The 27166-nt window shown below is 42.4% G+C and overlaps 1 protein-coding gene across 1 annotated transcript in view; it reads right to left on the bottom strand.

Moving 5' to 3' along the window:
• Positions 1–27166, bottom strand: part of JHY (junctional cadherin complex regulator) — a 66217-nt gene that overhangs the window by 24793 nt on the left and 14258 nt on the right. The window contains exons 3-4 of the mRNA XM_030835297.3: positions 23489–24008; positions 5807–5920 (exon numbers count right to left, since the gene is read on the bottom strand). Coding sequence (XP_030691157.2) covers positions 5807–5920; positions 23489–24008 — 634 coding nt within the window. The remainder of the gene's footprint in view (positions 1–5806; positions 5921–23488; positions 24009–27166) is intronic.

The following is a 27166-nucleotide window of genomic DNA, read 5'->3' as shown; positions in this document are numbered from 1 at the left end:
AACCTTATGGGGATTCCTTTGTATGTTATTTTTTGGTTTTCCCTTGCTGCTTTTAATATTTTTTCTTTGAATTTAATTTTTGTTCGTTTGATTAATATGTGTCTTGGTGTGTTTTTCCTAGGGTTTATCCTATATGGGACTCTCTATGCTTCCTAGACTTGGGTGACTGTTTCCTTTCCCATGTTAGGGAAGTTTTCAACTATAATCTTTTCAAATATTTTCTCAGTCCCTTTCTTTTTCTCTTCTTCTTCTGGGACCCCTATAATTTGAATGTTGGTGCACTTAGTGTTGCCCCAGAGGTCTCTGAGAATGTCTTCAGCTCTTTTCATTCTTTTTTCTTTATTCTGCTCCTTGGCAGTTATTTCCACCATTTTGTCTTCCAGCTCACTTATTCATTCTTCTGCTTCAGTTATTCTGTTATTGATTCCTTCTAGTGTATTTTTCATTTCAGTTATTATGTTGTTCATCTCTGTTGTTTGTTCTTTAATTCTTCTAAGATCTTTGTTAAACATTTCTTGTATTTTCTCAGTCCGTGCCTCCATTCTGTTTCTGAGATTCTGGATCATCTTTACTATCATTACTCTGAATTCTTTTTCTGGTAGATTGCCTATTTCCTCTTCATTTATTTGGTCTTGTAGGTTTTTACCTTGCTCCTTCATCTGTGACATATTTTTTTTGCCGTCTCTTTTTTTTTTTTTAATGAGTGTGATTGTGTTCCTGTCTTACTGGTTGTTTGGCCTGAGGCTTCCAACATGGGGGTTTGTAGGCTATTGCATAGAGCTGAGTCTTGGTGCTGAGATGAGGAACTCTGTCAGACCTCACTCCGATGAATATTCCCTGGGGTCTAAGTTTCTCTGTTAGTTCAGTGGCTCATAAGAGGGAGGCCTGGGAGATCAGGAGGGGCAGGTGGGAGGGGCCCTCCGGGAGGAGCTGAGCAGGAGAGAAGCAGAGGGCAATTGCCCAGCCCACTCGGGCCTGGGGAGCCTGCTGACCTCCCAGGCCGATCCCCTGCTCTCCAAAGCCCTCTCCAGGCTGCATAGCTCCTTGCGGGCATAGGAGGGGGGACAGGGAGATCAGGAGAGGCAGGCAGGAGGGGCCCTCCCAGACGGAGGAGCAGGAGAGGAGAGGAGGGCGTTTGCCCTGCCCATTCAAGCCCAGGAAGCCTGCTAGGCTCCCAGGTGAGGTCCCCTGCCCTCTGAGACCAGGGGTGGAGGGCACCCTGGGCCCCTTCTGTTCCTTGAGCCTAAGCCCCACCCTCCACAGCCCCCAGGGCCTTTTTCAGCCCTGTGGGTGCTGAGCATTTTGCCCCACCCACTGCCCAAACCTCACCCTTTCTTAGGCCCCACCCTCCACAGCCAGGGCCTTCCCCCCCACCCTTTTTTTTTTTTTTTCTCTTCTTCTTTTTTACTATTGTGATATTGTTGTACCTTCCGGTCGTTGATTCATCTTTATTTTTATATTCTTCCTAACATATCTGTTCGTTTCCTAGTGTAATTTTATTTTTTACTTTGTTATTTATTTTATTTTATTTTTTTTGGCTGCCCCAGGAGGCTCGTGGGATCTTGGTTCATGAACCCAGGGTTGGGCTGAAGCTCCTGCGGTGGGAGCTCTGAATTCTCAGTATTTTTAAAGTGAAAACACACAGGCTTAAATGGTCCAGGGACCTTGTTTCCAGCATATCACCCTTTCTTTTCTTGTCCTCTATCTCCAGTTTCTGATCCTTTCAGCATATAAATGTATTTAAACCTCTTCTATTAAAAAAAAAAAATGAAACCAATCCCTTACTTGATCTCATTCTCTGGTTAAACCTCATCTCTTAATCCACAGCCAGGCATCTTAAAATGTAGGCTGGTCTTCATTTCCCCAGCTCTCATCCTGACCTCTGTACCCTGCAGGAGAGCCCTTATTCTCACTGAAACTGCTTTGCTCAGGCCACCAATGACCTTTGAGTGCTAAATCCTATGGTACCATCTTCTTTAACTTTCTATTTTTTCAAACTTACACAGTTATTTCAAACTTACAGAAAAATGGCAAGAATAGCACAGAGAACCCCCAAATATCCTCACTGATCCACCACTTTTTAACATTTAGCCGCATTTCTTCATTCTCTCTCTTTCTGTAGATCTCCCACTCTCCATTTGTAGAGAAACAGATCTACATTCTATCATTTATAGTATTATTGTTTGTATCATCATTACTTAGTTTGTCTGAATCATTTGCAACTTGCATATATGAGTTGCATACATCACTCCCTTTTCGTGGAACCTTTTTACTTGTCTTCTCTGCAGAGTTGAACCCTGTTCACTGATTTCCCTTCCTTGAAGTTTTCATGTCTCAGGTTCCATGACACTGTTTTATCCTGGCCAGCTTTCTGCCTCTCTGGCAATCCCTTTGTAATCTTTTACCTTCTCTACCTCTGCTCTCCCTTAAAATATTCTTACCAATTTCTCCAGGGCCCTGTTCTTGACCTTCCTTTCTTCTCCCACTACCTACAATTCCTGGGGCAGCTCAGCAATTCCCATGGCTGTAACCCACCAGGGAATTCTTATGATGCAAATGTATACAGGCTAACTCAGATGTCTCTCCTGAGTTCTAGGTCCTCCTCCCTACAGACACCTCCTAACTCAACGTCAGGCCCACTGCTGGCCTCACGCAGCCCTCTTTCATTCCCAGAACCAAAGCCCTCCTTTTCTTGCTCAGTGGTGTTGGTGCCACTAATCAGACACTCAGAAACTATTCTCTTTCTCTCTCCCACATTCACCTTTATTTAAGCAATTGCTAAGTTTGTTCATTCCACTTCCTGACCACCTCAAGGCAGGGGCTGAGGGGGATCAGGTGCTGTCCTAACCTGACAGGAGTTCAGTCCAGCCAGTGGAAAAAGATATACCCACCGTCCGGCAAAGTGAACTGATGGCATGTGGAGTGTGGGGCAAACAGAGCAAATGCTGCCACCTTTCCAGTTCTCTCATCATCTCTTGCAGAAATTACAGCAGAAGTCGCCTGACTGGTTTCGCTGTCTCTGCAATCTCTATTATTCTCTTCCAGTCTATTCTTCAGACCTTGGCAGTGTGTTAACATGCAAGCCCAATGATGTCATTAACCTGCTTACAATTTGCCAATGGCTTCCTGCTCTCCGTAGGATAAAATTGAAAATCTTTTGATTGGCATAAAAAGCCTTTCATGGCCCCTCGCTGACCTGGCCAGCCCTGTGTCCCTCATGCTTTGCCCTTTAGCTACTGAACTCCGGGTAATACTCAGGACACGCTAGATTGCCCTGCATTTTTACACCTCTGCTCCCATTCGTCTGCTTGGCGTATTTTGACTCATCCTTCTAGGGGCAGCTCAGGTGCTATCTCTTTTCAGGAAGCTTTTCCTGTCTTTTTAGGGCAGAATTAGGTGCTCTTTTAGTTACACTAAAAGAAAGAATTAAATTTTACCTACTTTTATATCACTGCATTATAATGATTACATAACTGTCTTCCCACTACCAAAAGTTTTAAGCTCCTTGAGGGTAGGAATCTTTTTTTTTTTTTTTAAAAGGATCTTTTGTCAAGTTTTATTTACTTTTCTGAAGAGTTTTTTTAAAAAAAAAAAACATGTCTTTTGGGCTAGTCACCTAAAAGCTGGTGGTTGGAATATAGTAGGTACTCAATAAATATTTGTTGTCTGAATTATTTTGATTTCACGTAAAGGTATCTCTTAGTAGTGAGTTACTCATTGTTAGAGTAAGTTTACTGAGGGATATGCAGATTCTTTGAAAATCATCTTTCAAGAAAAAGATTTCAAATGAGGCCCATTTTCACTTGAGATTCACTAAATGACCTTTAAATGGTTTTTTAATCAACCATTAAATATTGAGATCAGCTTTGGGTAAAGCAATGTGCTAGGAGGTGGAGAGGAATACAATGCTAAGGTTCAAGGAGCTTATCGTGTAGTTGGTACAAAAGAAACACAGGCAACAGCTAATGAGACAATGGCCGAATAGGATTAAACCCTGGCGGAGTGGTTCTAGCCACAGGCACACCAGGACAGGGGTGGGAGAGGCAGGAGGGGGACCACAGAGAAGCCACCCGAGGTGGGTAGTTGAAGAGGAGAAAAAAAGTCAGCCTGGAGGTTTGTATACTGAGTGACCCGCCAGCATGCAGGACGCGCAGCGAACACCTAACAAATCCTTTCCGAATAAAGAAAGGGAAACATCCCTTGGGCTGCTCGGTCTTGCTGTCATTTTAGATGCAACAATCTTAAGATGCTTTGCTCCTTATTGCCTTTACTCAGGAGTGGGTTAGAAACAAATGAGTCTTGTACCCTCAGAGATGAAACAGTATCCTTTTTGCTTTCTTCTGAGTTTCTTCTGTACGAAGTTTTTTACTGTCTCTGCCTAGGGCCATGCCATGCGTTAAGCACCGTGATTTGACCTTGATTATTTTATCATTGGCCGAGACTCCTAGTGACAAGTGTGAAAGCTAGCGTTTGCAAGGATCCTACATGCTTCAACTGTGTTTCCTATAGTAATTTAAGTAACTAGAGATAAAGGATCATAGATTTATAGCATTTTGCAGCTGGGATGAACCTTGTAGTTCATTTCGGCCAATGCTTCGTTTAAGAAAAAAGAAACTTAAGGCTCGGGGGAAGCTGAGATTTGCCCAAGTCACGCATTGAGTAAATGGCAGGTCAGGGGCCAGAGCTCCCTGTCTTCTGGCCCAGTCCTTTACCCACAACAGGTAACAAGCCTTAAGGCGTTTCCTTTGTCCCCTCGATCCTGTTGGCCGAGCTGCCTAGGCTCTCCATCAGGTCTGGTAGGAGACCCTGTCCTCTGGGTCCACTTCTAGGAGACATTTGTCCCCATCCTCCCAACCTCTGGGTGTGGCCTCCCTGGCATCAGCTTTCAGGAAGCTTCAGGTGAATGGCTGTTTTCATTTCTTTCTTTCTTTCTGTTTTTTTTTTGGCAACTCTAAGAGTAGCCTGGAGGCTACTGCAGAGGCAAAAAGATGATTTGAGCCGTCCCTCTTTTCTAACTTTTCTGAAACTGGAATGAATTTTCTTCTTCTTCTTCTTACTTTTCCGCTGTACATAGTTTTAACTAATGACGTCAACAGGCCCTACAGGCTGGGTGATTTCAAAGGGCTTTATCCCTTATGAAGCAGGTATAAAACCCGGTACAAGAGCAACCGCCCCATGTAACACTATACACTGGATTAAGAAGACATCAACTGCTAGAACTTTTCTTGATTCTTCTAGAAAAACAATCAGTGGGGACGGTTTCATAAAAATCTTCCCTGAAACCATATTGTGATTTCAAAGTAGTAAACCCATGGCCAAAAAAAGGGATGTCATCACGCTAAATTACTAGGTAGTAGGCGTTTATGTTCTGCAAACGAGGGCTCAGTGAGGCTCTGGGGATTCCCACCCATTTTTAGGAACCATATCCCCCATCACCTAGGGATACTGTATGACTGATAACTCCAAAAGGAGACAGACTTGGGAGCAGCACAGTGTTGGACAATATTTTGGAACTGTGATTTTTTTTTTCCTGCCTGTATTTTCTCCATGCCATTCCTCTGAATGTTTGAAGAGTGATATGATGATTTTTCTCTAGGAATCGGAACGTTGGGAAAGTGGGTAGGGTTGGCTCGCTGAGCAAGTAATGACCCATCTGGGCAGAAGGCAGTCTTTTACCCATCAGAAGGTAGGTAGCTATTCTCAGGCATAAGAATAAACCCTTAAGTGATAAGATGTCAGTCACAAACATCACTTAGATCCAGCAGTAACCCTTGAAACACACTTAAAATTCAATCTAGCAGGTGACCTTTAGCTGTTGGGCTTTTTGATGCCATTTGTCTTCAGGGTCGATAGCGACATTTCCAATCTCTCTGGTGTTCTGAATAGACGTCTTGTCAGTTACTCTGACGGGGTAGGAGATCTAAGGGGGTAAAACATACAGCACGTTAACTGGATTCATTTTAGTCTTATGGCCATGGGGCTCGAGTCTGTACTCTAGAAAGAGGTCCTGCAGGGTTACATTTTATTTATAGTTCATTTCAAGGATTCATCTCAGTCCTTAGGTATCTGGATTATTCCCAAGGAAAATGGGAATAAACAACGTTTTCTCTTGCAGGGATGATGTGAGAATTGGTGTTTTGAGGTCAAACTACTAATTATTGGGTTGGCCAAAAAATTCGTTCCGTAAGAGTATGGGAAAAACCCGAATGAATTTTTTGGCCAACCCAATACTTTAAATGCTCAATACATACTCAGGGGACCTGATTTTCGAACAGTTATCTGAGCCGGATGCTGCAACTAATGTTTAAGTATGCCAAACAAATTATGAAATAACACTATACCCCAAGATGATGATAAGAACAACAAAAATAACTAATATACATTGAATGCTCATGATAGCTGTCCTAAGCACTTCGTATACATTAGTTAATTCTCACAACAGTCTTACCAGGTATGTACCTTTTATTATCCCCTTTTTGCAAATGACAAAACTGAGGAACAGAGAGGTTAAGTAACTTGCCCAGAATCAACAGCTAGTAAGCAGAGGAGCCAGGCAGTCTAACTCCAGAGACAGCACATTTAGCGATTTTGCTAAATTAACTCACTTATTGGAAATATCATCTTTGACTTGCAGAATTTGTAGTTTTGACACCCCATAAATTGGAATGATGTAGGTTAGTGGTGCTCAACTTTAGATAGATATTAGAATACCTAGGAAGCTTTTAAAAATTAATGTTCTGGTCCCATCCCAGATCAATTAAATCAGAAGCTCTGGGAGTGGCCCCAGATATAAGTCTCGTACTTTAAAAGCTCCCCAGGTGGGTCTAACCTGAAGACAGGTTTGGGAGCCAGTGATGAAGGCAGCTGTGTGGGATTTCAGTCCCCAAATTATTGATGGATTTAGGTCCTCAAATTATTGATGGATTTAGGTCCCCAAATTACGGAGGCTCTCATTAGCTACCTGTTTTAAGTCAAGGAATTAGATTGTCTTCTGTGCTATACGGAATTCTAGCCACCAGCTAGCATTTCAGAAACAAACTTAAAGTTCTGCCATAGTAATGTTGGCAAAGATTCTGGCGGTAATTATCCAATACACCCTCCATCAACAACGTCTATCCAGTACACCTGGTAGACGTTCCTCCCCTCACTGCCTAATCACTTGCCCCTTCTCCAGGCAGGAGTTATCTGCTTGTCACTATTCGTATAGGTTTAAAGATCTTGACGGAGGAAGAAGGAACAAGGTGGCTTGTGAATAGTTCCTTTCTGTGGGAGACCTGGTCCTTTCAAACACTCCCTGGAGTAAAATGTTAGACCTTTGAATCTCTGTTGTATCAGTGATAAACATTATTTTCCATCTTCCAGAAACCTAAATGCTATAAGGCTCTTCCTTATAAGAGCAGTGATAGGTCTGTCTGTAATTTCTATCCCTCTGCCCTTTGAAATAACGTAGAATAAGTCAATCCCTCTGTCGGAAAACAGCCCTAAACTGGTAGAACCTAAGATGCCTTCCCCAAGCCTTCTCTTATATAGAAGACTTCTCAAGATATCTTTGTCATTCCTCCTGGGAAAGATTATTCATATGGGGTCCTGTGGCCACCCTGCTTTGTCACCTGCAAGATGCTGGTCTCCCCATTTCTAAACTGATGTCCTTAATTTTAAAATTTAGATTCAGGATTTGATACTTGTTTTGTTAAATTTCCCCTGGTGGACTGTGTGGTGTGAGAAGTAGCAAGGTGGAACGCTGGAAAGAGCATGGGGTTTAGAATCTGTTATGGCTGCGTTTAAATTCTCCCTCTGCTGCTGACTTTTTATGCAGACTAGTATTCAATGCAGAAAGAGGCAAAAATACTTGTTAAATATTAACTAGTAAGCAGGCATTTGACAGTGAAGATAACCTCATTCCTTACCACTCAAGGTGGCTTCTCTGACACAAGAAAGACTATTTGTTCCTTTTGTTTTGGATGTAACCCCCTCTCTCCCTGAATGCCTCCCCATCACAACTGCCCTACTAATATATACAAATAAGGGAAATAGTGTGAAAGTTTCAGTACTTAAAGGATCTGAAAATGGGAAAAAATGAAAATATAACTTTTTCCATGTTTGAATTCTCACCGCTAATACAAGGTACAAAATGTACTATTGGATCATGGCAATTTTTAAATGACAAACGGAAGTAATGAACAGGTTTTGAGTGATTACCTACTCTGCAAATGGAAAACTTTGCAATACTGTGGAACAGTTTAACTTGTGCTGAGATGGAAAGTTTGGAGTTGTAAATGTTATAAATGCCCAAGGTCAGGAACCACTTCTCATGTTTCCATCTCTCAGTCCCTCACTGGTTCCAGAAACATGGGATGACAGTAAAAGTATTAGATTTCACAGCTTCTGTCATCATTTGCTCAAAGGCTTCAGTCCCTTACTGCCATGACGTTAAACAGATACACAACTCATTTAAAAGAAAAATCAACTCCATCCTGGAGGAGAAATGAAGGTCGGGGCAGGAAAAAAAATCTAAATAGGCTGCCTAAGCAGGCGAGGAAATCATCCTTTTTTAAACCTCAAACACGCAATGTCTTGGACAAGCTGGAGCCTGGGAGAAGTTGGGTTTATTCCTAGATCTGCCACTAGGGGGTCTGATGCCGGCTTTTGTAAAGGGGACTTAGTTAATTTGGTTTTTCACTGGTGATATTAATTGTTTGATTAACAACGATGGGATCCCTTATGGAGCTCTGATAAAAATTTTACAAATGAAAAATACATTGTCCTACGCTTCCTTCCCCAGAGAACATAGGATGTATAATATTTCCATCCACAGGCTGTTTTGGTAGAACTTGGTGTCTGAATCACTCCACTGAGTCTCTGAGTGAGTAAAACATACTTCTACATTATCTCTTTGAAAGTGGAATGGGACACAACCTCTGCTAGCTATTTATTTTTTTTCCTTGGTGAACCATTCTATTAATACCAATCAAATCCAGAAAATGATCAAATGAAATTGCATTTTGAGCATCATAAGCTGTGTAATGTCTATTCTGTTAAATTGGGGCCATAATTGCTTCTCCACTGAAAAGATACAACAAAGACAGCAATCATGGCATGTCATTATCCCAGACTAGAAAACCGGCCTTTCCTTGGAGGACTTCAAAGGCTTGTGGTTCTCGAATTGCATTTGCTGCTATTGTCGGAGCGCAGGCAATCTTGATTAGGTGTTTACACTGAGGTAAGGCGCAGAGCAGAGCGCCTGAGTGCCTGGGTCTAGAGCCATTAAAAAATTGTACATTATGTCCCTGGCTTTGAAGTGAGGGTTTATATGTAGGAGAGCAACTCAGATCGAGTACAGCTGAGCTAGATTGGGCAGCTACTTCTCTCTCAAAGAAACTCATCAGGTTCTTGGAGAATCAGCGCCACAAAAAAAGTTGATGCTTTTCCAAGAGCTGTATGTGAATCACTGTGTGTCCGCAGAGACACACACTGAAACATGTTTAAATAGAATATCACTGTGTGGTCCTGCAGTCGCGGGAGGTTCGGGTCCTTTTTTCCCCTCTATTGTTTTCTGTTAATAACCTTGTGTTTAGATGTCCTGGGGAGTCGCACATTAATTTATTAGGTTCCTTGTTGTTCTCATTCCTTGATGGTGTTAACAACGAGCGTATATCCCCGTTAAAATAGGCCAGAGAGTCCTAATTTTCTAAATGTGGCATTTGCTTGCCATCATTCCAACACAGCTGTTATTGAATCCCTCTCTTTGGGGCGTAATCAGCGGACTCAGTTGATGTTTCTTTGTTAACTTGGCTAATGAGTGATCTGCAGTTTTAACTGTACTATTTCTAATACACTTTGCTCTGTGTCAGTCTGCACCTGCTAAGATCAATGGTACTGCCCCCTGTATTGACAAACGGCCAGCAGAAGAGGTGGAGGCATGGCAACCCACAGAGCCTGCCACGGTCAGGCTCCAACACGGGGATTTAGGACAGCTGTTTGAACTATCTGGGGATTTGTATTAATTATTCAGCTATTTAGAGACAAAACACCTGAAACCTGAAATGTTTTGGCTCTGCCTGGCCACCGTCTCCATCCTGTAGAACACTTCGTAATGTACCAGTATTTAGCACGTACGGGCTCGGGAAGAAATGGATGACACTGACACCTCTGGATATATTATTTTTACATTCATTTTCCAGATAAGGTACTTGAGCTTTTAACAACTCCAGACTAATTATGCCAGTCCCCTACTTTAAAACCCTTTGATGCTTTTCCATTGCCCTTGCCTTTTAAGGTTCATAAGGCCCTGCATCCTCTACTCTTCAGCCTCCCCTCCCTGCTCGCTTTAGACTGTACTTTTTCAGGTCTGCTGCTGGGCCACATGCTCTGGGTCCACACACACAGGGCCATTCTTTGACTGGAAAGTCCCCTTTACCTCACTTATTCTGACCAATCCCATTCGCTGTTCTAGCCTTGGCTGAAATATAGTTAGCCTTCCCTGATACCCCGGAGGAGGTTATAACAGATGCACCTGAGCTCACGGCCTTAGTGCTCTGTCCTTTCCCTTGTGTGACAAGTTTCACCCTGGTCATTATGTTTGTCTCGCCTCTAGATGTTAAGTCCCATGAGGGCAGGAAAAGTAGGGACTCCGTGCTGGACTGTTCGGCCCCGGAGGCGCTACTCCCATGAGCTACGTGGTGGTTCTGGATGTGCCTGGTGCATATGTGCTCAATAAATGTTACTGAGTGAGAAGATCAATCTACATTGCTCACTGGACGCTCCGTTTACATCAGAACACATCTAATCTAGCGTTTATCTGGCTAGATCTGTGGTTTATATTAAAGCCTGGAGGCTGTCAGCTAAACAAGGTGGAAGCTGGGATCCCATCTCTGTTCTTTCCCTCGCTGGTTCGGCCCCAGACCCAATGGCCCTTCAGCACTTCAGCCCTCGGCATTTGCTGTTCCCTTTTCCAAGGAAGCCCTTTCTTCAAATATTTGCCTGGCGGTTTCTCCCACCTCCCCTGTGATCTATTTACAGTTGTAACCCCGCTCCCAGCATCCCCTCTCCCTCTGCTGCGCTTCATTTCTCTCCTCACCATTACATCACCTGCTAGTACGCTGATGATCTGTTCCGTCTATTGTCTGTCTCCTCCTAATAGAAAGTTAGCCCCACAAAGGCTGGGATTTTTGTCTGCTTTGTTCACGGATGTATTCCAAGTACTTAGGACAATGCCTGACACCTAATAAGCTCTTAATAATTATATGCAAAGGAACGAAGCAATCAGCTGTTTTCAAGAACGTGAAAGAGATTTTTAGGAATGTGTCTGAACTTCCCGTTAACACAACTCAGAATATTGTAGGTGTGACCTCTGGTTGGTCACAGGATGCAAACTGCTCCATTACTAAAATCCTTCAGCGATTCCATGTCATGTAGAGGAAAGGCCTAACTCTCCAGCACAGTAGGCTAAAACTTGAGCATGTATCAGAATCAGTTAGCGGGCTTGTTGAAACACAGAGGTGAAGGCGTCACCCCAGAGTTTCTGACTCAGGAGATCTGGGCTGGGGCCTGAGAATTTTCATTTCTAATGAGTTACCAGGCGATTCTGATGCTGCTGGTCCGGGGACCACATCCTGAGAGCCCCCGCTTTAAAATGACACACAGGGGCCTCCATGAAAGGCCCATGCCCATTTCTCTAGCCTAAATACGCACACGCCCATCCTCATGATCTAGTCATGCACGACACGGAAGTTCTGCTTAACTAACTTGCTAGATTAAGTAACACTCTCCAGTTCTTTCTTAAGATAGTGGGCCAAATGCTCATGGCTGGTCAGCTACTCTGTGGTATGCCTTGGTATGTCTATTTCCACTAGTTGAGTTATATATTTACCAAGAGTCTTTTATGAGTGTTCTCAAACCTGTCTATTCCTATTGTACGTGTTGTTAAAATTATGAACTTCCTTTTTAAAAGTTAGATCATCTGGAGAAATCTGAGTGTGAATAGAGAGTTGTTTCCATGAAAAAATAAGTTAAATAATTTAGAATGACCCAATAAAGCAAATGGAAAGATAACTGGGGAGGGGTGTCTGTAAAAGACTAGGGGAGGAGTCACAAAAATCTAGAAAGATTATGATCTTAGCTCGTTTCTAAACACTTTTTAAGTTTTTACGTTGCTTTCAAGAAATCGGGGGCTTCCCTGGTGGCACAGTGGTTGAGAGTCCGCCTGCCGATGCAGGGGACGTGGGTTCGTGCCCCGGTCCGGGAAGATCCCACATGCCGCGGAGCGGCTGGGCCCGTGAGCCATGGCCGCTGAGCCTGCGTGTCCGGAGCCTATGCTCCGCAAGGGGAGAGGCCACAGCAGGGAGAGGCCCGCGTACTGCAAAAAAAAAGACAAAGAAATCGGAAGTGAACACCATAGATGTTTCAAACTGACGTGAGAAAGATAATACAAATCTGTAGTCCACTGAATATACGCTGGCAGGAAGGCCCAGCCCCTCAGTAGAAGGTTGGTGAATTAATGCGTGTTTATATACTTTAAGTGAAAGTAAAGTACTTAAGGTCGTCGTTTGCCACATCTGCGTTAACCACTTCACTTGATTGACTGACCAACTGCCAGGTCATGACCAGCACCAAAGTGCTTCCCCCTGTACCCACAGGTCTCTACTTAAACAGTGTCCTTTCTCACCCTCACGCCATCCCATATGCTCTCTCTGCCTGTGGTAACTTTGCTGTCCACCTCCACCTGTTACTTTCTACTTCTCCCTAAAGAATCAGTTCAATGACTGCCTCTTCCGTGAAGCCCTCTCTGACTTCCCCCGACAGACTTGGGTACTTCTTCTTCTGGGTTCCTTTGGGGCCAGACATGTATCCAGGACAGCAGTTATCACTTGGTTCTGACTGTTTACATGTCTGCTTCCCACTTGGCCAGAAGCTCCTGAAGAGCATATACACTGACAGCAGTTTATAAAATGACCACAGGATCGTAGCATCTGGGGGAATTTGGTAAAGAGGCAAAGGATGGTTCCCGTCACCATAGCTCTCGGCTTTACTGCACAACAGTGCACTATGGCCTGGGTTAGAGAGCACAGAATTATCAGGTTCTCCAGGCACATTTTGGACACCTATCCTTAGACAGGATTAATTCTGTTCAAGTTCTGGTTTTTGAAAGGGCGTGCTTCAGTTATGGGGAAAGTTTTCTTTCCATGGATCCCTCCTCAGTGATGTCGAATTAGTGAAGTGTCACTCTACAGATGAGATAAATAAGTGCCGAATAGTGCATACAAGAAAGATGCCTTAAGAAACTTCTTGTACTGAAAAACCATAAAGTTCAGTTTAAATTATGCTGTCATAAGTAAGTGTTCTTGTTGTGGTTGCACAGGGCAAAATAAAAACAAAAGGTCAATCAATGAACATACCCAGAGTACCTACTCTGTAGAAGCATATTTTTAATGAGTATAATATGAGATATGGGACTCAAAAACACCATCAGACTAGAGGAATTCTATAAAAAAGAATTCTGTGTTTCTAGCCAAACATAATTAGAAAAAGATGATCATAATTTAAATAAAGGTAAAGTTTAATTTTATAGGCAACCAAAAGTTTCACAAACCATGAAATTTAAAACCATGGAAAAGGAGAGTGTCACATCACTTCGATATTAATCTTATCCAATGGGAGGCTAAATTCAAATCAAATGTTCAATAATAAATATATTTATACAGGGCTATATGATTATGCAAAGTGTTCACGTACAGCATCTTATTTGGGCATCTAAATAATCCTGGGTCTGTAGAAGAAGGCAAACATTTGTAACCTCACTCTGATGGGGAAAAACAAAGCTCAGCAAGGTTTTTTTGTATTTACCAAAGGTAATAATTGGCTCTAATAATAACGGGGCTCAAGTCTGGTCTTTCAATGCCACATTCCATTATTTAAGTCAAGAGCACAAGCTCGCTAGTCTTTTTTATTTTTTCATTTTGAAAGTGGTAAAATTCTGAACCCCCCCAAAACTATTTAAAAATCACATTCCTTCATAAAAGATGTAGAAAGTGCTTACTGTATGCCAGGCTCTCGGAGTTCAGAGATGAGCCTTTAGGAGCTCAGAGTCATGTAAAGACATACAGACACATACAGTAAATAGTGCAGTGTGGTGGTACGGATTCTACGGTGGGTGTTCAAGGATGAGGGAGGAACTCAGAGAGTCTTCATAAAGATAGGGGATTTTGAGTTGAATCTCAGAAGGAGGCTGAGATTTTCCCAAGCAAACGAGACAGGGAAAAGTGATCCGTCAGCCTGGACAGAGGCCCAGGGGAAATACTGCGCTCTGGGAGCTGTGAGTCCCCAGAGTACGACTGGAGCATAGGATGCAAGGGAGGAGTGACAAAGGATGAGGCTAAAATGGCAGGAAGGAGCCAGGTCACAAAGGGCCTCGAGTACCACTCTGAGAGTCAGAATTTTATCTTGAAATCAACAGGGACTCTCATTAAGCAGGAGATTGATATCAGATTTGTATCTAAGAAGAACATTTGTGAAGGCAGTGGAGAAGATAGATTTGAAAGAGTTATGATGTGAAATTGCACTTCAAAGTGTCAAATATTCATACGTTCCTTATCACCAAGTGTAAATATTTGAAATACCACTGAGACCAAAGGCAACTATTAAAGAAATATTGCCAACAAGTTGGGTACAAGACTGTAGGGTCCTATAATCCATGGGGCAGTGTTTGATTGACTGGGGACCCTCAGGAGACAGCATGGTGAGTGTGAGGTGTGTCCACCCCCGTTGTGTACAGTCTTTTGGGAGTCACATCATAGAATGGGCTGCAAGAGCCTACAGATGTTATTCTTTTGACAACACTTTGTTCTTATTCTACCTGCAGTCATGTCCCTTTCATTTTGAGACACTGTAGCCTGAAAAAAAAAAAAAAAAAAGCTGTTTAGGAGAACCTGTTCCCGGGGTGGATTCCTTTCTCGTGGCTTAAGGAATGACCAGTGGTAATAACAGCTTCCCTTCACTGAGTGTCTGCCACGTGTCAGGAGCTTTGTATAAGCTCTTCCAGTAGCCCTCCAAGGCAGAAATGGACCCCATACAATAGACGAAGAAGATAAGGTTTGAAGAGTCACTTGCTCAAATATCTAGTTGGTGGTACCACCTAGTACACGGAAAAGCCAGCATTTAACCCATGATAGTCTGACTCCCAAACCAGTGTTCTGTTTCAATTTCATCTCTTCTCCCACTATATTGTGTTGCCCCCTAGGAGAGAATGCTGCTTCCAAGGCTGAGGTCCCAGAGCTTACACAGTCTTTTCTTTTTCGTCCATTCACGTTTCAACTTGAATGATATCTCCTCAGAGAGCCCTTCCCCAAGTACCTCGCTAAACATCCCAGTTACACCCTGCTCATTACTTTATTAAAGAAAGTTGATTCAGTATCCTTTGAGTTGTTTATCCCTTCCTGAAGTTGTTACATGTTTCCTGTCACCTGACTGGATGTAGGTCCCTTGCAGGCCGGGCTCTTCATGTCTTGTTTTCTGTTACATCCCTAGCACTAAGAAGAGTACCTAGCACACACTGTTGCTCAATAAATGCTTGTTGGCTGAGTTACCTGCTGCCTCAGCAACGGTCTCAAAGATGTGCTGATGCTCAGAATGGGTAGTGGATTCTATATAGGACTTTACATTGTTTAGAAGGCCATAGCTAGTTGAATAACCTTTCTATATGCACACTGCAAAGTATCTGTGATTTCTTTAAGAAATTTCAAGGAAAAAACCAGAATAACATGTATGAAGCTTACTGCTCCTTTCTGAGCCTGTACTAAATTTCGCCTTCATCAGCCTTCAAAGTCACATTAGAATCAAGATAGAAAGGTAGCTCAGGACTTCCCTGGTGGCACAGTGGATAAGAATCTGCCTGCCAATGCAGGGGACACAGGTTCGAGCCCTGGTCCAGGAAGATCCCACGTGCCACGGAGCAACTAAGCCCATGCGCCACAACTACTGAGCCTGTGCTCTAGAGCCACGAACCACAACTATTGAGACCACGTGCCACAGCTACTGAAGCCCGCATGCCTAGAGCCCGTACTCTGCAACAAGAGAAGCCACCGCAATGAGAAGCCCGCGCAATGAAGAGTTGACCCCGCTCACCACAACTAGAGAAAGCCTGCACACAGCAATGAAGGCCCAAACGCAGCCAAAAACAACAAAAAAAGGTAGCTGATTGTTGAAGAGACAGTTTCCTTTAATGGTAGATCATAAATTGACTCAAAGTCTAGTGAGTTTCAGACAAATACTTATGTTTATGAAACAAATCATAAATAAAAGTAGCACTGAATATTCACCAGCGAAGTTATTGGCTGACTGTGATACTTAGGTGCCGTCTAGCGTGTGTTGGTTTTTACATCAGTTCCTTGCCTCACACATCATGTGACTAAGATCTTGTAATGTATTCAAACGTGATTTTTCCAGTGCATTTTAATGTGAGATTAACAGGTCTATGAAAAATGGTGAAATGATTGTGGAGAAATTGAATTTAAAAATTAGTGGTTCTACTCTGAGCCATTATTTTCAAGCAAAAGTGCAATTCAGGTGACCCTGAGCAATCAGGGGGGTGTAAAGTTACCAGGGTTCCTACAAAACACTGTATATTCTAAACACATAGGCATGGTTCAAAAATAAGAGATATGGAAAGGTATAAAGTGAAAAGTTTTGCTCCACCTGCTCCCCCTCCGGCCTCTTACAATTAGCCACCTATGTATCTTTTCTCACTAGTTTTTTTTTTTTTTGGCGGTACACGGGCCTCTCACTGTTGGGGCCGCTCCCGTTGCGGAGCACAGGCTCCGGACGCGCAGGCTCAGTGGCCATGGCTCACGGGCCCAGCCGCTCCGCGGCATGTGGGATCTTCCCGCACCGGGGCAAGAACCTGTGTCCCCTGCATCGGCAGGCGGACTCTCAACCACTGCGCCACCAGGGAAGCCCTACTAGAGCCATCTTACAGAAAACACAGAACAAACCTTTTGGCCAATCCAATAGTTCCCTGTGCTGTACAGTAGGACCTTGTTGTTTATTTTATATATAGTAGTTGGTATCTGCTAATCCTAAACTCCTAATTTATCCCTCTCCCACCCCCTTTCCCCTTTGGTAACCATAAGTTTGTTTGCTGTGTCTGTGAGTCTGTTTCCGTAAATAAGTTCATTTGTGTCACATTTTAGATTTCACGTATAAGTGATATCATATGGTATTTGTCTTTCTCTTTTTGGGTTACTTCACTTAGTATGATAATCTCTAGTTGCATCATGTTGAGGCAAATGTGGCATTATTTTGTTCTTTTTTACGGCTGAGCAGTATTTCACTGTATATATGTATTACCTCTTCCTTATCCATTCATCTGTCGATGAAGATTGTTTCCGTGTCTTGGCTATTGTGAATAGTGCTGCTGTGAAAGTAGGGGTGCATGTATCTTTTTGAATTATAGTTTTGTCTGGATATATGCCCAGGAGTGGGATTGCTGGAACATATGGAAATTCTGTTTTAGTTTTCTGAGGAACCTCCATACTGTTTTCCACAGTGGCTGCACCAACTTACATTCCCACCAAAAGTGTAGGAGGGTTCCCTTTTCTCCACACTCTCTCTAGCATTTGCTATTTGTAGACTTTTTAGTGATGGCCATTCTGACCAGGGTGAGGTGGTACCTCAATGCAGTTTTTTTTTTTTTTTTGCGGTACGCGGGCCTCTCACTGTTGTGGCCTCTCCCGTTGCGGAGCACAGGCTCCGGATGCGCAGGCTCAGCAGCCATGGCTCATGGGCCCAGCCACTCCGCGGCACGTGGGATCTTCCCGGACCGGGGCACGAACCCATGTCCCCTACATCGGCAGGTGGACTCTCAACCACTGGGCCACCAGGGAAGCCCCTGTATACACTTTTATACAACTTTAGCTTCTCTTTTAGTAATAATAAATCCTGATAGGTTGTCCATCCATAATGGTTCATGAAGAACATCTCTTTTTTTTTTTAATAGCTACAGTGTACTCTGTTATATGAATATACTATAATTTATTACACATTCCCCAAATGATAGACATCTGGGTACTTTCTAATCTTTTGCTATTAGAAATGAGGACGAAATGAATGATTTTGTTCAAGGGTTATTTCAAAACTGCACACATATAACTAGGATACATTCCTGGGAGTGCAAGATGTTGGGTCGATTTAAAAAATAATAATTACTAACATGTATATAGTGCTCGCTATAAGCCAGGCATTGATTTAAGCACTCTCCATATGTTAACTCATTTAATCTTCTTAATAATCCTTTGAGGAAGGTACTAGTATTATCTCCATTTTAAAGATGAGGTTACTGAGGCACAGAGAGGTTAAGCAACCTGCCCAAGGTCAGATGGCTAGCAGGTGTCAGTGTCAACCAACCTGGCTTGAAAGCCTATACTCTTGGCCATTATGCTTTGCTTTCTCAAGGAGTGTATGTAGTATTTGTATTTTAAGTAGATATTAACAGATTGTCCCCCATACTAGTTAATCCAATTTATTCTCTCATCAGCTTGACTATACTTTTTTGCCCAGAGGTAAACTGGGCAAAAACTGGGAATTTTGTTGGTTTAATTATAGATGAAAAATGGAATTCCAATGTAGTATTAATTTGGATTTCTCTTATAATGACCAAAGTTGGATATCTTTTCGTATGTTTAATAGCCATATGTATTAACTTTTCTGTGAATTATCTATTCATATCTTTTGTGAATTTTTATATTGGGATATTGGTCTTTTTCTTATTGATTTTGAGGAGCTCTTTATATATTAGAGCTATTAGTGTTTTGGCTGTGATATGAATTAGAAATATTTTTTCTAGTTCTTTGTATTTTGGCTTTCTTATGCCTTTTTTCTTGCAGAAGCTTTTGATATTTATGTATAGTTGACCCTCAAACAAAGTGGGGGTTAGGGGCACTGACCCTCCAAGCAGTTGAAAATCTATGTATAACTTTACAGTCAGCCCTCCATATCTGTAGTTCTGTATTTGTGAATTCAACCAACTAAAGATCGTGTAGTACTGTAGTATGTATTTTTAAATAATCCACAAATAAGTGGACCTGTACAGATCAAACCCATGTTGTCCAAGGGTCAACTGTAGTCAAATCTATCAGTCTTTTGTAGATTTTGGACCTCAAATCGGGTCCTACCTTTATCAAATCACAATATCAGATCATATATTCTCACACTAATTTGGTTCTATTTCTAGACTTTCTATTCTGTTCTTCTATTTTTCTGTTCATACATTAAATATTACCCTACTATTTAATTACTGAGGCTTAAAATATACTCTATTATCTAGTGGGGCTAGATTCTCTCATGACTCTTAATTTCCGGAGTTTGCTTTATCATTCTTTTTTTTAAAAATTTATTTTATTTATTTTTGGCTGCATTGGGTCTTCATTTCTGCACGTGGGCTTTCTCTAGTCGCAGCGAGTGGGGGTTACTCTTCCTTGTGGTGTGCGGGTTTCTCATTGCAGTGGCTTCTCTTGTTGTAGAGCATGGGCTCTAGGCAAGTGGGCTTCAGTAGTTGTGGCATGTGGGCTCAGCAGTTGTGGCATGCGGGCTCAGTAGTTGTGGCATGCAGGCTCAGTAGTTGTGACTCACGGGCTCTAGAGCCCAGGCTTAGTAGTTGTGGCATATGGGCTTAGTTGCTCCGCAGCATGTGGGATCTTCCCGGACCAGGGCTCGAACCCATGTCCCCTGCATTAGCAGGCAGATTCTTAACCACTGCGCCACCAGGGAAATCCCTGCTTTATTATTCTTGCCTGTTTTTTTTAATGTGAACTTTTCAAGTTTTATTTTTTTTAAAAGGTTCACATTTTTTACCGGGATGTTGTGAACTTCTTAGACTTTCAAATCTTCCCAAATACAATACACTGCTTAAGACCCTGTCTGATTCAACTGGGCATGGAGGCTTGCAACAAAATGATATATTAAAAAGCTGGGTTTTCTTGGCCATGTAATGGTAATTGACATTTATTCATTTATTGAACAACAGAGGTCATTTATCCTTTCAGTATTTCTAGTTTTAAGGTATTTGTCATCTCTTTCAAAGAAATGAGTCGGGGAAAACGGACTTTCAAATATGAAAACCTTCCAGGTGGATGCTGCTTAATATAAAACAGCCTCCAAACCTGCCACCCCAACTTCTTACCTCCCACCCCCCAAATCAACACAATAATCCGATCCGCCATTGCAAACATCAAGGGTCAATGGGTACTGACTTACACAGTTGTTCCTGTAGGTTTCTGAAAAACCCTTTATGTTCTTTCTGTGTGGTCCAAGCACCAACAGCCTTGGCATCACCTGGGAGCTTGATAGAAATGCAGACTCTTGAGTCTCACCCCAGATTTACTGGATCAAAATCTGTATTTTAACGAGATCCTCAGGGCATTCATGAGTATCTTAAAGTTTGAGGGAAAAAAGGATCAGTGGTTCTTAAAGTGTTGGCCTGGTAGCAGAAGTGGCGTCCCCTGGAACCATGTAGAAAATTCAAATCCCTGGGCCCTACCCTACCCCTACTGAATCAGAAATCCTTGGGTTAGGTCCAGGAACATGCCCTCCCAATGATTCTGATGTTTGAGAATCACTGCTCTAGATCAGTCTTAATGAAACACGAGGAATACCTGGGGAGCTTTGAAAGCTCCCCATGCTTACAGTGTACCCCAGATGACTTAAATTAGAGTTTCAGGGCTGCAGGCCAAGGAACCAGTATTCTTTTCATTTTCCAGGTGATTCCAATGTGAAGCCAAGGACAAAAGCCACTGCTCTAGTCTGGAGCAATGCTTCTCAAACCTGGCTTCATGTTAGAACCGCTTGAGGATCTTTAAAAAAAAAAACTAATGCTTGGGATCTCACCCAGATATGTAAACTGGTCTGGGTAGAGCTGAGAATCACTTTGGGTTTTTTTCTCTGATGAATCTAATATCCAGCCAGAATTTCAAACCACTGCTCTAGAAACACCGTTTCTCCCACATAAACTTCAAATCACAGTAAAGAGAAGGAGATGGTAAATAGTTTGGAGGTGATGGAAGACAGATGCGTTGCATTTCCCATGTACTTACTGAGCCCTTACAATGTGTTAGGCTAATTACCATGAAGATTAAAAATAAATACGGTGCATAGTTCTTGCCCATCAGGGGACATATAATCTGCACTGGTAGAAAAACCTGTACATACTGCATATATAAATAATGATTTGAAGGGAACACATGATTTGAAATGATTTGAAATAAACACTTGTTTATTGACTATAATTCAATAAACAAGTTATACCTATCATTCTATCATTGTAAGGTCAAACTAATTTGTATTCTTTTTTAAAAGAATAGGAGTAAAATGAAGGAAATATAGGTTGGAAAATGGTGAAGAAACAATTTTGGATATAATTAGCAATCAGCCCTTAAACATTTGAACCTGGAGAAAGTGGTGGACAAGGTCAATGGCCACTTCAAAGAATAATTCACAAGCTTAAAGACTGGGCAAGCCTAAAATGCTTCAAAGTTTCCTCCTTGGCATAATGAGAAGAAAATTATGCTATGGAATCACTGGCAACACACCATGATATTGTTTGTAAATTAAGTTATAACTATTAAGAAAAATTAGCAATTACAAAATCAATTAAAGAGTTTATAGTAAATCTTTTTTCACTTTTATTATGAGAGATATAACTAATTTTTTTGGCCTCACTATTTGCCTCTTCTCTTTTGAGAACACATTTAAAAATAAAGGAAAAATATTGCCCTAGTCTAGGAGAAATTATTGGCTATAAACATTTTTCACAGAATTTATATTTTAAAATGAGCAACCAAGCAAAATTCAAAATTTCACAGAAGTTTTATGGAAAAGTACATTAACAACTAAAACTGAGTCAAAAATGTTAAAAATTCTGTTTGAAGTCAGCTAAGTATTCATTTTGATAATCAACTAAATATACACACCCATTCCTTTATTATTAGTTACAAAGGCAAGGATGTGACATAATCTTTTAAGACCATATAAGGAGTTTCTCAGTTAAGAAGAAAAAATCACAAATGTTCACCCACCTCACCCCTCTTGTTCTATCAGGAAATACTTACAGGTTAGAACAGGTGAGAGTACTCTACACAGCATCAGTTTGAATTTGGGGGAGGTCTAAGGGCATGCCTATTTAATGTAATAACCTCTCCTTCATATTTGAAAATGATCCCACATTAGTGGGTGATGAATTTCAAGTTGTCTCCTCAATAAGGGTGGTGGATGCACTGATCCAGCCAGTTTTCCCATGTTCACGAACATGTCAACTAGGAAGTGGGCAGATGTGATCTTTATGTGCACCCATGAAATAGAACTAAGTTTACTGGCTCCAACAGGCTTTTTTTTTTTTTTTCTGTTTTTTGGCCGTGCCGCACAGCATGCAGGATCTTAGTTCCCCCACCAGGGATCGAACCTGTGCCCCCTGCAGTGGAAGCGGGGTGTCTTAACCACTGGACCACCAGGGAAGTCCTCCAACAGGTTTTTGTTTTGTTTTGTTTTGTTTTGTTTTTGAGGTTTTTTTTTTTTTGCGGTAGGCGGGCCTCTTACTGGTGTGGCTTTTCCCGTTGAGGAGCACAGGCTCCGGACGCGCAGGCTCAGCGGCCATGTCTCACGGGCCCAGCCGCTCCGCGGCATGTGGGAACTTCGCAGACCGGGGCACGAACCCGTGTCCCCTGCATCGGCAGGCGGACTCTCAACCACTGTGCCACCAGGGAAGCCCCCTTCCAACAGGTTTTGAATCCATCATCTGGGATAGAATATACCCTCAAAACGATCAGATGAGAAAGGGACGGCACTTATTATTATTCCAATTTTATAGATGGGGAGACTAAAGTTTGTAATGGTATCACATCATTTGCACAGGATAAAAGACGGTACAGTGATTATCAATGGAAGTTGGAAAGATAATAGAAAGATAATAGGATCGACTGGATAATAAAAGAAAAATACTCATGTTGTATCCTGCCCTCCTTGCACCACCACCCAATATGTACACAGAATCTAAGTTGAGAATCACTTCTGTAAGTGAGCTGCTGTTATTGATATGAGTGTGTCATTGCACCTCCAATGTACTGGAGGAATTTAATAGGGTTGAAAACCAGTGCCTTAGTGGGAACAAGGCAACTAACATAGGGAATCAAACTCTCAGCCCTGTATTTTATCTAATGGAGCATACAGTTAAAAAGAAAATTCTACGGTTCCTTGAATAGAAACATTTTGAATATAATAATTGAATTACAGCACTGTAAGCCATTGACGGCTTTTATTTTGCTCTTAAGACTTTGTGGGATAATTCCCTTGATTCTTCAAAGAGGGGCGAGGGACACGGAGTTCATTTTACTCAGCCAGGTGGTTACAATGACGTCACCATCCCAGAGGAAGTGATACCTAGCCGTTTCAAACAAAGGCAAATTCCAGTCTAGTGCTCAGAAGGGATTTTTAGGTAGCTGCTACATACCTGTTCTGGGTGAGTTTCCCGCCTTTTTTTATTGTGAAGTTGAAGATAAGAGTCCGTTTTCGGAGTGCGTAATCCCAAAGTCAGTTTGTTTTTTTCCACAAAATACTGTTTGGACTTCCTTCGCCGAGGGCCGTGTGATCCCGGCAGGAATACCTCACTCTGTGAACTTGAACTCTTCAAGTACTGAGAGAGGTTGCTGGACTTCTCCTCCGGGTCACTGCTGCTCAGCACTGAAAATGGCCCGCTGCGATGGGCACCATGTTCGTAGTTTGGGCTTAAAAATTCACTCCCAAGTAAGGAGGCTGTGCTCGGTGGGCTCTTCTTCTGTTCACCTTTCCCCCCTGAGAGTTCCATCGAAGTCTCCTTGGAAGGGTAAAGTGGATTCAAAGTCAGATTTTCTGCAGAGCTGTCCACAGACTCTGGCAGTGCTTCCACAGCCAACAACTTCCCCTCCTCTTTTTTCCTCTTCCAATTTGGGTCATAGCGCAGGTCTGAGTATTTGTCTTCTATGGGTTGTTGACTGCCCAAAGCAGAAAAGAAATGTCAAGTCCTTTATCCAAACAGATTTACTCGTTCTCTTTAGCTGATCATCTTATTCAAAATCAATCTCCATCTTTCTCCTACAATTTTCCTTTTACCATCTACATGGGAAAGACACATCCCAGGCTCAAATTAGACCTACACACTACACATAAGGGCAAAAAGTCATAATTATCTAAGTTCATTGAAATATGGAATCAAAATGGGGGATGGGGACTTCCTTGGTGGTGCAGTGGTTATGAATCTGCCTGCCAATGCAGGGGACACGGGTTCGAGTCCTGGTCCGGGAAGATCCCACGTGCTGCAGAGCAACTAAGCCCGTGCGCCACAACTACTGAGCCTGTGCTCTAGAGCCCGCGAGCCACAGCTACTGAGCCCACATACCTAAAGCCCGTGCCCCACAACAAGAGAAGCCACCGCAATGAGAAGCCCCTGCACCCCAATGAAGAGTAACCCCCACTGGCTGCAACTAGACAAAGCCTGTGCACAGCAACGAAGATCCAACGCAGCCAAAAATAAATAAATAAATTTATTTTTAAAATTTAAAAAAATCAAGTGTACAATTCAGTGATTTTAAAAAAATGGGGGATGGTTAATTTATATATGCTGGAAAACAAATGTCTATAATGTTAAACCAGTAAATGGCCTTGATGCAAAGAATGCTGTTACTTAAGACACACCATAAGTTGAATAAGTACCAAGCTGCTGAAGATAAAATGGATTTCACACTTAGCTAGTGATCTACACATGTAGCTGTTTATCTGGGAAGGGAAATTCGACTGTTGCCTGAACAACGACTCAGTCTGAGCCATTCGTGGGAGGAAAGCAAGACTTATCCCAACTGAATACCTACATAGGTTCATCCTCCTGTATCAGTGATTTTTACTTGTGACTTCATTTCGTCTTTGTAGATTTTATCAAATGTGCTACAGAAAGACCCCTAACTTTTGGAATCAGATGGTGCCTCTGAAAGCTCTCAGTTTGTACTCTCTTGGTCAAGTCTATGTACACAAAACTCAGTAGACAGGTCAGTGTGAGCTTTAAGCTGTAGACAGCCCTATCTGAATAAAAGGTTAAGCACAGGGTCCAGCCCGAGGGGAGTGAACTGGTCTGTCATCAGTACATATGACCCCAAATAAAGTCCTCCCTTTTCTCTATGACGATCACAATTTGCAAAGTACCTCCTAGTCTTAACCAAAAAAGAAAAAAAAAACGCTGGTAATATGGCATATTTAATGGCTGCTTTGATCTTCAAAAGCTAAATGGGAGAGATTTTCCTTCCTTGGTACAGTAGATGCAATCCTCTAATCAAAAAGAAAATGTAAATCATCTGGGCTTTTTATGCTATTTGATATTCCCGTTTATAGAGGACATAATTTTATGCTGGGTAAACAAACTAATGGTGCCCCTAATGTTAATTTCGTCTTCTTAATGTGGACCTAGAGTTCTTTGATTTGATGTAAAGCAAAAACTAGAGCAGAAAGCCCCAACTCCTATGTCTTGCTTAATTGTCACTTTGAATTTTTAGTGTCTTTTTTTTTTTTTTTTTTGGCTGCGCTGCGAGGCTTGCGGGATGGGATCTTAGTTCCCCGACTGGGGATTGAACCCGGGCCACGGCAGTGAAAGCGCTGAGTCCTAACCGCTGGACTGCCAGGGAATTCCCCTTGTCACTTTGAATTTTTAGTTTGCATATTAAGACAGAAGACTTCTTGGGATAGCCTTCTCTTCCTTTTCCACCAAGGGAAGAAAAATGATATTCTCCTCCAGCAAAGTGCCTGAATGGAGATGGTCCGCGTTTGTGAGGAAATTGACATCAAACCGTGCAACTCCCCGCTCCCGAAACTCCACAGGGCTGCCTGCCTCTGAGGCTTTGAGGAGGTTTCTCCGTGTGATGTCCCCTCATGTGAACTTACAGGAGTTTGGGGCCCTGCCTTTCACTTGGCTCCAAGGGTCACTGGGCATGTAGTGTCCCAGGGGCAGGGAGGGGGCCAGCAGGGCATAATCTAGATTTGGGACTGGACAGACCTGGGCTTAAGTTCTGGGTTTGCCACTACCTATCTGTGCATCAGCTGGCAAATCATGTCACCTCCGAGCTGGTTTCTGTCATCTGTAAGTAGGGATCAATTATATTTGTTCTGTTTATTTCTCAAGGTTGCATAAAATCAAAATGAGACAATATAGCTTACTTCATGTTCTGTATTTGTGCTTATTTCACTTTTCACTATGGCAACCGCATCTTCTCACCTGGTTAAGGTCCTGGGCAGCAGGGACAGAGGGTTATCCTTCCTTCCCTAACCTCTACCCTGTGCTATGGGCAGAAGAGGCAACAAGTGATGCTTCCATCAATAACTGGGCATTAGATATTTATTTTATTTTTATTTAGATATTAAAAAAAAACCAACAACAGTAAATTAGAATCTAAACATGCAGAAAAACTTCCTGCATTGGACCAAATCAGTGAATGATTTTAGGGCTTATCTTGTGCTGCTTTAAGTATAAGGTTCAGCAGTGGTTGTTTAGATGGGGAAGAAAAGATGAAAGTACATCTTCAAGTAAATAAAGATATAAAGATTTTTTGAAATGAAGAAACATGCCATTTCCCATATCTATGATATATTGAAAGGAAAATGTGAGCCTAACTCTCCTCGTTCATTCATTCACTTGATTTGACAGAATTTAACTTTCCTCATGCATTTGCTCGTTCACTGATTCTGTATTTATTGAGCACATACTAAGTTAGGGGGATACAGTGGTGAGCCCACAGCCTAGTGGGGGATACAGACCAGGAAATGAGCTATTTGTGATTAGAGTGATGAGTGGCCATCAGGGCTCAGGAGGGACATCCAATCCCATCTTGGGGGAAAGGGCAGCTTTCTGAAGGAAGTGACGGCTTAGCTGAGACCGAAGGCTAAGAAGGGCAGGAAGTGTAAGCCAGGCTGAGGAAACAACACGTAAAAAGGAATGGAGGGGAAAGAGAACGTGGGGCTTTCAAAGAACAAATTCTACGTGGATAAAAGGGAAGGTGGGGGCTTCCCTGGTAGTGCAGTGGTTGAGAGTCCGCCTGCCGATGCAGGGGACACGGGTTCGTGCCCCGGTCCGGGAAGATCCCACATGCCGCGGAGCGGCTGGGCCCGTGAG

The sequence above is a fragment of the Globicephala melas genome, chromosome 8 (assembly GCF_963455315.2).
Source record: "Globicephala melas chromosome 8, mGloMel1.2, whole genome shotgun sequence".
In the NCBI taxonomy this organism is placed as follows: Eukaryota; Metazoa; Chordata; class Mammalia; order Artiodactyla; family Delphinidae; genus Globicephala; species Globicephala melas.
The sequence above is the reverse complement of the archived record's forward strand: the minus strand, read 5'-3'. Positions and strand labels throughout refer to the sequence as shown.